Source organism: Ruditapes philippinarum, unplaced genomic scaffold (genome assembly GCF_026571515.1).
Source record: "Ruditapes philippinarum isolate M1 unplaced genomic scaffold, ASM2657151v2 ctg5115_1_1_1_1, whole genome shotgun sequence".
Classification (NCBI taxonomy): domain Eukaryota; kingdom Metazoa; phylum Mollusca; class Bivalvia; order Venerida; family Veneridae; genus Ruditapes; species Ruditapes philippinarum.
In genome coordinates this window covers 177,156-188,676 of record NW_026866293.1, presented here as the reverse complement: position 1 = coordinate 188,676, position 11,521 = coordinate 177,156, and the positions used below count along the sequence as shown (strand labels likewise).

General features: G+C 30.8%; 1 protein-coding gene across 1 annotated transcript; it reads right to left on the bottom strand.

The window, feature by feature from the left end:
• Positions 1 to 240: 240 nt before the first annotated feature.
• LOC132732017 (uncharacterized) lies at positions 241 to 9,952 on the bottom strand. The gene is made up of 4 exons (XM_060718355.1): positions 9,725 to 9,952; positions 2,193 to 2,469; positions 1,613 to 1,758; positions 241 to 1,327 (listed from the first exon to the last, which is right to left on the bottom strand). The coding sequence occupies exons 1-4, from the start codon at positions 9,759 to 9,761 to the stop codon at positions 1,038 to 1,040; spliced, it is 750 nt and encodes a 249-aa protein (XP_060574338.1). The 5' UTR covers positions 9,762 to 9,952; the 3' UTR covers positions 241 to 1,037.
• Between the last annotated feature and the right edge of the window lie 1,569 nt (positions 9,953 to 11,521).

The following is an 11,521-nucleotide window of genomic DNA, read 5'->3' as shown; positions in this document are numbered from 1 at the left end:
TAGACTGTCTAAGTTATTTAATATGGATAACGTACGTGAATAGAATAATTTGTCGCAAAAAATGCGCTGCTATTTTTAAAAGCTTTGGCGTTATTTTTGCATAATGCCCCACTCGATTTTAATAAAATATGCTGACACTTTTCTCTCATTTTAAGTATGCTGTTTACATTTATCTCGATTTATCATTCAGAGACGGCAAATATATAGCTATTTACACTTTAATATTAAGTGTGTAAAAAGGTGGAAAAGGCAATATTAACTTTTCAAAACATAACAGTTAAAGTTCCTGTAACAATTTTTGTTCTTGTTTTTAATAATAAAAATGATGCTCAAATTAGGATTTATCAATATTGTAGTTTCCAAAAAGCATTATTATAAAGATATAACCGAATTTAACATTTTATGTAAATAAAGGGAAGTAATAAAAAATTAATTTCTATAAAGTTTAAGTCAAATTTTATAATAAGAAATGAATGCATATATTTTAATGATTACATATAATATGCACACATATTTGTAGAACATATTTTACATATTGTTCGATGTTTGAAAATTGTCATATTTACATAATTATGTACATATATATAATTTCACTAAGTGTGCTTTACCACTTTGATCACAACGTCAAGGATCTTTAAAAAAACACGATTTGTTTCTTTTCTAAGTTTTACGTGGAATTTCAAAATGAATTACAATTACAAAAATAAACATATTTTTTTTTAAATCTTTAGTGACTACTGTGACTAATACATACTGAAGTATGGTCTAAATTTTGAAATGTAATACTTGTAAAACGCCAGGCTTTAAGAAAATTGATTGATTTTTATATCAGTATTGAACATCAAAATAATAAATGTTTCGTCGACATCTGGCCAACAAACTGAAATTTTATCTGTTTTTCTTTTTTAAAATGTAACAAACAACAACAAGAAAAGGTTGAAGATCAAGAAACATAACAAAAAAATGAATGTTTTTGTTTTGTTTTGTTTTTTTATTATTATTTTTTTTATTTATTTCCTTTTTTATAAATCTTTAAACTAACATGTTCCAGCCGGTGCCACTGAATTTGTCGCCTCTCCTAAATCAGGCAAGCCAGTAACTATAGGATTCATGTCACTGCTAGACCCCTCATCCTCAATTTGGTTATTCTTCAAATGTCTAACGACATACCATGCTGACGCTGCAATAAGCCCGAGGGCAGCAAAAGCACCAACAGCTGCTCCAACAATGGTACCAATACTTGGCCCGGAGTCCGCCTCTGATTTACTTGCTTGACTTACGGTGTTGTTAAAAAGTTCCGTTGAATTCGCAATGCATGCTGTGTATTCTGCAATGAAATACACGTAGCGGTTAACTCATGAATCGTTGTGTGCTTTAGAGTCAATTTACAAGCAAAGCATTCACAATTTTCTAGTAACTACATTTACCAATATAACGAATTCTAATTGAAATATTACTGTCTTTTATTTTAGAATTTCATCAAGTATTCATATTTGCTAAAGTTAACATAATATAGCAGGGAAACCAGTCTTCTGTTCAAATTACAGTAGATACAAGAGTAACAAATAAATCGCCGATATAATCGATATAATCGTTAGATAGATAAACTTACTTGTATCAGTGTCAGTCACGATTGTCAAATTTGAGTAGATATAGAACGGCGGTATTGTAGAATTTCTACTTGCTATTATGCCAGGTGTTAATTTTTCCAGCTCATTTTCTAAACTCGAAACTGTGTTAGCCTTGGCATTGATTGACCTGTTAAAATAAATGAAGAAAGCTTTGTCAATAAAAGGATCGAATGTATTTGGCAATTGCGATCATTTGCGACATGATAATGTCAGATATGATTTTTCTATATTTATTTTCGAATATATTTAGTATTAAAAACGGGATATATGTTAATTACTGTGTTACATGATATAATTTAACAGACAACGTATTATCTATATTGTCTGTCACTTTTGAATAGATCTTGTTTCTATTACTTATAATCAACAAAAAAAAAACAGTTTAAATGGCACCTTATTGTTAATCAAGCCAACAACAAAATAATTAAACTGTTCCAATATCAATTGAATAAAAGAAATATTGAAGTCAATTATGGTACGACATACATATTGTAAGTGTAAACGTTACCAACTTGAGTTTGATATAATCAATTTGGCTTAAAGTTTAAAATGTATACCTACCCAGTTTTACTGTCATACATAAGCATTTCAACAGCCTTCACGGTTTTATTACCTCCAGTTGTATTTGAAATTTTACAACCACAGTATCTCCCTGACATGGATAAACCAAGTTCTGTATGTGTTTGCAAAATCTCGAACACGATTTCTTGTTGTGTCTGCCAACGCGTGTCATTGTTAGTACAGTTTTTGGAATCGACAACAACTTCAACAAAAAGATACTGTGTTTTATTTGACACCACCGTACTTTCCAGCAATACGACGCAGACGGTCATGTAGTCTGTAATAAAAACAATGCAAAACACATACTGATAAGTTAATATTATTCATGCCAAACAAAAACAAGAGCCGGTTGAACCGGGTGATGCTCCCCGAATAGGTTTTGGACACAGGCAGGTATACCTCTTGTAGTGTCAGAGTTATGTCACAGACAAAGTTCAAAGTGTAAAAACAACCCAAATGTTGCGCGCGACACATTGTCTCAATATGGTGACCATTTCTGTAAAATAGTTGTAAAATCCGACTTCAAATAACAAAGTAATGACCCGGACACAATTTTCCTGCAAGGTCATGCTGTGACCTTGACCTTCAAGGTAACGACCCAAATATTGCACGCGAAACATCATCTCAATATAATGATCATTTCTGTGAAATAATTTTAAAATACGACTTCAAATAATGAAGTTATGGACCGGACACCATTTTGCTGCAAGATCATGCCGTGACCTTGACCTTCAAGGTAGCGACACAAATGTTACGCCCGACAATTCGTCTCAATATGGTGATCATTTCTGTGAAATAGTTGTAAAATCCGACTTCAAATAACGAAATTATGGACCGGACACGATTTTGCTGCAAGGTCATACTGTGACCTTGACCTTCAAGGTAGCGACCCAAATGTTGTGCATGACACGTCGTCTCAATATGGTGATCATTTCTGTATAATAGTTTTAAAATCCGACTTCAAATAATGAAGTTATGGATCGGAAACGATTTTCCTGCAAGGTCAGGCTGTGACCTTGTCCTTCAAGGTAGCGACCCAAATGTTGCACGCGACACGTCGTCTCAATATGGTGATCATTTCTGTGAAATAGTTTTAAAATCCAACTACAAATAACAAAGTTATGAACCGGACACGATTTTACTGCAAGGTCATGCTGTGACCTTGACCTTAAAGGTAGCGACCCAAATGTTGCGAGCGACACGTCGTCTCAATATGGTGATCATATCTGTGAAATAGTTTTAAAATCCGACTTCAAATATTGAAGTTATGGACCGGACACGATTTTGCTGCAAGGTCATGCTGTGACCTTGACCTTCAAGGTAGCGACCCAAATGTTGTGCATGACACGTCGTCTCAATATGGTGATCATTTCTGTATAATAGTTTTAAAATCCGACTTCAAATAATGAAGTTATGGATCGGAAACGATTTTCCTGCAAGGTCAGGCTGTGACCTTGTCCTTCAAGGTAGCGACCCAAATGTTGCACGCGACACGTCGTCTCAATATGGTGATCATTTCTGTGAAATAGTTTTAAAATCCAACTACAAATAACAAAGTTATGAACCGGACACGATTTTACTGCAAGGTCATGCTGTGACCTTGACCTTAAAGGTAGCGACCCAAATGTTGCGAGCGACACGTCGTCTCAATATGGTGATCATATCTGTGAAATAGTTTTAAAATCCGACTTCAAATATTGAAGTTATGGACCGGACACGATTTTGCTGCAAGGTCATGCTGTGACCTTGACCTTCAAGGTAGCGACCCAAATGTTGCGCGCGACACGTCGTCTCAATATGGTGATTTTTTCAGTGAAATAATTTAAAATCCGACTCCAAATAACAAAGTTATGGGCCGGACACGAATTCGGGACGTACGTACAGACGGACGGACTGACGGACAACCCGACGACTAGATGCTCCCCCGAATTTTTTCGGGGAGCATAAAAACATAATTATATAATTATATAAAACAATTGTTTTGTAGTTTCATGCACCGAGCCTACACAATCCGCTGATAAACTTTTAAAAGTTGATACTAGGTCCTACAGAATATTCTTAGTTCGATTGAGTAGGGTAGGAAGCTATTAACTTTTAAGCAAACTCTCGAAGTTATTATTTTAACAAACCAATACTGTGCAATGAGTGTAAAGCTTCTTGCAAGTGGAAACGACGGGGTTTGAATTACTTTAGATTACTAGGTTGGCGCGTTTACCACTCGTCCATAGCGTTGACGTCGTTATATCAGCAACAGAAGATACAACACTCACGTAATATAGTGTTTTTAATGTCTTTATGTCAACAAAAAATATATTTTTCAACCTTTATGACTCTGAAAATAATTGATAAGATTCAAAGTTTATCATGATATTTATTTTAGTTTTTGTAATATTCAAATTTATGTGATGCATATACACTTTAATTTATTCTTAAATACACTGGTCTTTTAATCGTCTTTCAAAATAAAGGAAATATAATACATGTCAGGATTAAAAGTAAAAGAAAACTGTCAAAGACCAAAGACTGTCAATGGTTTTAATCAATGCTTAATACATACATACATACAAAAACAAAAAGCTAAAGATTCAGATAACTTTTGTAAATGTACAAACATGAGGCAACGCAAGGGCAATTTCTTTGTTCAGTAGTCCCATTGCTGGGAAGTCATATCCCCCATCAGTGTAATATTTTATTTCTTGGTAAAACAAAATAAAAATTAATGAATAAAATAAACAAATAAAACAGAATGGAAGGACCATTACTTTGCGAAAAATCAGAACTCTAAAGCCAGTTTTAATGACGAGAGTTTTCGGGTTTTAAATGTGTGCAAATCATTACAATTTATTGCCTCATTTAGGAGTTATTATCTGGAAACAATAAAGTGGACAGACAGACAGACAGACAGACAGACCAAAAGACAAAAAGGCCGCCCGACGAGCTCACACCTAAAATGCCCACTTAACCCCATTTGTGGGGGTATGATAAATATCTTATTTTATATATCTTTCATTTATATTATCATACATTTTGTAATGTTTTGCACAGTGAAATCTATTTCTTAATATTGAAATACGTTTATGTATAGTAATTGAATAATATTAACTTCAAACATGTTACAAATAAACCCATTTCTAATTATAGATAAAATCAATCTAAAATGAAATAATCAAAGTGCATCTTTTTAACTGTGACATATAAATACAAAAACGGCTCTATATCAAAACAAATACAAGCATATCGATATCTTTAAGGTTTTTTTTTTCGATCAAGAGGTTTTGAACTACATTAAGTGAACAAGTTACTACGAAAGACTCGAAGGGACATTTAGACCTCATTAATCCATCAATTAACTTCACGAATTCACGAAGTGAACTTTATGAATTCTCTTTTTCTACATAATGAATGCATCAATTCACAATGACAACCGAATTACTTTAAAACTTTAATTCTTCGATTCACCATTTCAACGTCACGAGTAATATATATTTGAAGTTTAAGAATACTTGATTTTAATTTCATTGATTTAACTTTACGCTCAAAGGTTTTTATCTTCCTGATTTAAATGGCATTAATTGACTATTTCAACTTCATGAATACATAAATTTTTCTTCACCAATTCAACTTTGTGAATGTACGATTTCATCTTCATGAATTTGTGGAATTGAAACCGTGAATTTATGAAGCTGTTATAACGATAAGCGAAATCGTAAATTTGTTAAGTTTATTAGTGTTAAAATGTCAGAAAGAGGTCTTCGTAGGTTAGTGTCAATTTTGATAAAAGTCTTACAAATGCTCAAACTTTTTAAGTTATATGTACATAAATCTTGTAAAAATATTATTTATTTACAATCAACCTCAAAAATAAAAGTTTTTTTTTTTGGTTTTTTGTTTTTGTTGGGTTTTTACATCGCACCATCACAGTATATGTCATATGGCGACTTTCAAGCTTTACTGGTTGAGGAAGACCTCATGTGTTATCAAGTGCAATAATTCAGGCACGGATGGGTACCTAAGAAGGGCCACTGTCGTTCCCTATATCTTCCTCAAATGGAAGAATCCCAAATATCTGTCGGGATTAGAACAAATAGCGGTAATGGGCAAATGGCAACCCATGTGTAATTTGTTAATTTTGCAAAATAAATAATGAAGATAAATATTTAAAAAAGTAAATTAATGTAAAGGTGATCATTTCTTTGTGAAAAATAAATAAATGTCAGTATTTTATGATGTGAAATCACTTCATGCTTGCTATTTATTTCAAAGTCTAAAATTCGAACAACAAGACTTATCATTCGGAAACCATGAAATGGACTGACTGGCGGACCGGCCAACAGACTAAAACACCGTTTGACAAGCCCAAACCCCAAAATCTTCGCTTGTGTGGGTATAAATAATTTATGTGATATATTTACCTAAATAGTTTCAAACATTTTTTTATATTTCTACATATGTGATATCTTTATGATCTATTACTTGTCTATTGATATTATTATATATCTTCATGACTTCGAACATGCCTCATATAACCTAGAAATCAATATGAACCTGATTCTACTGAATAGAAATAAAATCCAAAAGAATTTAATCAATCTCAATCGTTTTAACTGTGACAGATAAATACAAATACGGCTTTATATCAAATCAATTACTCGGAGATATTGAAGGGTATTTTCAATCAAGAGGTTTTTAACTGCATTACGTGTACAGGTTAAACAAAACAACTGAAATCAGGAATCCACCAATTCAACTTCTGGAATTAGCGATATCAACTACATAAATTCTCTATTCCAGCATAATAATTTTATGAACTCACGATTTCAAATAAATTTCTTCAAAACTTTTAACTCTGCACGAATTTTATATTTAAAGTTTACGACTTATTTATTCAGCACCACGATTAAAGGTTTCGAACTTCCTGATTTTAATTGCATTAAATGACGATTTCAACTTCATTAAATCATGATTTATTCTTCGCAAATTCAACTTAATAAATTTTCAATTTCAATTCCATGAATTCGTAAAATCGTGAATAATATTTATTATTAATGAAGCTATAATCGCGAATTCGTGAAATCGTTAATTAGTGAATTTTCAAACTTAATATGCAGAATTAAGGAAGTTTTAACTGTGAATAAGTGTGAAAATATCAGTGCCAACGGACTTTATAATAGCAGTGTAGTTTACTCCTTTCCATAAGTCATTTATAAATGCTCAACCTTTTTAAAGTTAACTTAACATATAAATTAGAGTTAATTACATCTTGTAAAAATCTTATGTATTTCTTTTTTTATCTTTTTCTTATGTTATAAATCAAAGTTTAACTAGATTTATTTTGCATATGTAATAGGTTGTTGTTGAAAAATCAAGTAACTTTGTCAACCTTAAGAAATATCAAATTGTGATACTTTTTAAAAGAAAAATCAATATTGGAAATGAGAATATGTCCACTCTGTATCATTTGAGGCTTGAAAATTCTTAAAATGTTTAATATTAATATTATTTCTGTAATGAAAATATGTTTAACATGTTATTCTTGTACAAGAACAAAATGTAATGATTAAACAATTTTTATTTATAATTGCGGGGACATTTTTTATTGGGGGGGGGGGGCATTATTTTGGTACAAAAAATATACTGGTCTTAATGTCCACTTGACAAGTAGCCAAATGCATTTAAGAATAGTTAATAAATTTTTTAATAAAGTATTTAATTAATTATGAATATAAATATACAAGCATGTTTAAACAAGTTATCATTCTAGAAATTACACATATTGTACAAGTCATTATATGTTTGCCCCTATTTACACGTTGTGATGATGTTGTTTTTCTATCATTTGAAAAAAGATATGCAATGTATATGATTGCTGTTGTATAATCTTAATGTGTTACCTTGTCAAAATAATGACATCATTTCATTATTATCTAGGCTATACGACAAGTTTTTTTCTTAAAAAAAGAAGTTTTGAAATACATTTGTCTATAAGTATAATTTACTTAATGAACTATTAAGTATACAACTGTTGAAGAAGAATACAAGATGATGTTACGTGCCAAATATCCAAGCTTTGGTATCCTACTTTCTCAAAAGAAGATTTCAAAAGATTTTACGTTCTTAGTACATTCTCTTATAGTTAGGTTAAAATATACCATATGGCTGAGAAAGAAATGTCTTTTTTAAAGAAATGATGTTTATTCACAAAAGCTTACCTACAAAATATCCTGGAAAACACGAACTTAAATGTTTTAAGTTAAGCATTTTCGAGAAATATCTGATGTTAAAAAAAGTATGATAATATGTGGAAATACAAAGAAAACACACATAATATCTAGAAAAATATGTATATATGAAAACATAAAAACAAGAAATACATGTTGTATAAACTGTTTACATTTTGGTCGGTTTCACTAAGATTGAAGGATCAAGACATTGATCAAATTAAAAAAATATATAATTTATTATATATATTCTCCATTGTTTATCCTCGTAGATTAGATATTAATTTGAAATATCAACTTGATAATATTGGACATAGGATGCTTATGAAATTTATAATAAAATGATATTATTTTACAAAACATGGATATTTAACAGTCAATCCAAATAATGATCTTGATCCTAAAAATGATCCTTATTTTGATCCGATTATTTTTTTATTTGTTTTTTTTTATTTATCAATTTTATCCCTTGCTGTTTATTTGCAATTCAAATTTCTTTTTAACATTTTGTTCATGTACTATTTAATTTTAACAAAATACGATCAATTTTAGTTTTTTTAAGTAATAAAAATAATTTGATAATCATTTGATTCTGAACATGATCTTAATGAAAACGTTCCGTATAGCTTCCTCACATGAAAGAATAAAAAATACCTGTGGGATTAAGACCCAAAACGTTGAGGGGCAAATGGTTTAAAGTCAACAACCTTGTCATATGTAATGTTATCTACATATAGATACATACTATGAAATTATTTCTTCTAATTCAGAAAAACGTATAAATAATTATATATTTCAATATCTAGATATAAATTAGATGTATAATAAAATCTACATGTATATTTATAAAATATTAGTAATTAGAAATACGTATTATGAGGTTATTGTACATTATTAAATACAATACTGAATTCTGTTGGACAAGAAAACAACTGTCAAACCCGTATTGGACGAGACACTTTCTTTTTTGTTTCGGTTTGAGTCCAGTAGAAGCAATATTGTTCTTAATAATGGATAATAACCTGTTTATTTGATACTACCACTATATGACATTTTGACAGATTTTTTTTTTACTTTTAGTTCAATAGGGATTTGATATGAATTTTTTGGACTCTGAAAATGAAAACGAGGCTAGATGGAGTACGGTGTGCATTTTGATATATATTCTTTGGACTGTGATAGTGAAAACGACGCTACATTTGTAACTATATATATTTGATCTGAAAATGGAAAATAGGCTAAATTATATATCATGCAAAAGTAATGAATATTTAAAATTATATTTAAAATTTAAATTAATAAAGTGAAACTTACATATTGTTATAGTGATACTTCGAATATTGAAATCCATAACTATTGATATCAACAGACTTTATAATCATTTTCACCTCATAGACATATGCTCTATATTTTTAGCCAAATTCTTACATTAAATATCAAGTGGTTGACTGATCGATTTCTTATCATTCTTCATTGGTCTTCTTGTGAGTGACAGGCTAAAAATGAACATTTATTGACACAGTGATAAAGGCGTTATCGATGAAAACCCCCATGGCACTGATTACAAGCAAAAGGAAGTGATTAAACGTTCTTTATTTTATATATCTTTGTGTAAATCGATAAAAGAAAAGGAAACACGAATGGATTAAAATATTTTTTCCCCGTCATATTACGTATTTTAAATTTTAGTGTCATTTATTTATCTAAAGATAAGTGTTTGTGTATGTGTACTGCTTAACGTCCAATGTAAGCCGTTTACAAAAGATGTACGTGTACTTTAACAACTGCGCATTTAAATAGTTGTTTACGTGTATGGTTTGTGTCCGTATGTAATATAGTTTCGCTTTCATACGAAATGTCATTAAGTAGTCAAAGAATTTAAAAATAAAATATCAAAGTTCTGTATTCATGTAGATATATGTACATCCTTAGCCTGGGATTCAGGCGTTGATAGTTTTTGCTTATTTATAACATTTTTTTTTTTCATAACATATGCGCTAAAATATTCCGTATTCGTTCGTCGTTATGATAGTATCCAAACAGAAACATAACATAAAATCGACAGACTGGAACCCAAGCTAGTACATCCTTTAAGAAAACTATTATTTTCAAACAATATTACATAAAAGTAATTGTAAATGGCGAGGAAAGAGAGAGAAAAAATACAATTACCTAATTTTTATACAACCTTTCAAAAAGTAGCCTTATCTAATATATTGGCAGAAGTTTGTGCATTTCAAATTTTGGCATAATTATCTTTCAAAAAGATAACATCTTTGTTACGAACACATAAAAATGCGGTTAAATGTACAAACAAACATTGAAAAAACATTATTTTTCACTCTAAACATGTGCATGCAACTGATAAGATAATATGTGCTTAAGCAAATCAAATAATTGTGTTATAAAGCGGTCCAATACGGCATAAAGAGAACAAAATATTTTATTACTTCGTGCGCACGTGATAACCAAAACATGGCCATGTTATAGATATAACATGCACACGAGATAGCTAATATGTGTGCACATGAAAGCCATTACGTATCAACGCGAAATGTTTTATGTGCACACGCTTACATTAAATCTATCGCATGGCCACGTTATGCTACTGCGTGCGCTTGTAATTTATATAGCGTGTGCACGTAATGGCTTTCGCGTTGCCATGCATTGTTATCTCGAACTTGTCTTTGTGTGTGCAGGTAGTGAATAGCATATTTCCTATGTCCCCTTTATCGTGTTAAATAATTAAACGGGAAAGTTAGAAACCTGACGGGTACCTTGTATGAACTTTGTAAGTATGTCTGACTAACCCGCATGTAATAGAGGACGAGTAGTTGAAGTTTAAAGTAAAGTAAAAACCTTTGAGTTTAGAGATATATAAATATCTATCATAAAAATATCAAAATATTGAGTAATTATGTAGAAAGGAAAACATTTAATCATAAAGTACTTTAAGGGTTATCAGTCCCTTGGAAATGTATACAAAGTAAGACAAACATTATTCATTATCTCATAACGTAATTAATCTACTATGGAACCTATACCTCTGGGTTTGCTCCTCTCCTTTGTGGGTTCGAAATCATTCAAGTACTCTGGATTCTCTCACGTGAG

Coding starts and splice junctions, on each gene's coding strand:
- LOC132732017 (XM_060718355.1), bottom strand. CDS start 9,761: ATGGATTTCAATATTCGAAGTATCACTATAACAATAT. Junction 2,470..9,724: donor AAGTATCACTATAACAATAT/GTAAGTTTCACT, acceptor TTTTTATTACAG/ACTACATGACCGTCTGCGTC. Junction 1,759..2,192: donor ATGTATGACAGTAAAACTGG/GTAGGTATACAT, acceptor TTATTTTAACAG/GTCAATCAATGCCAAGGCTA.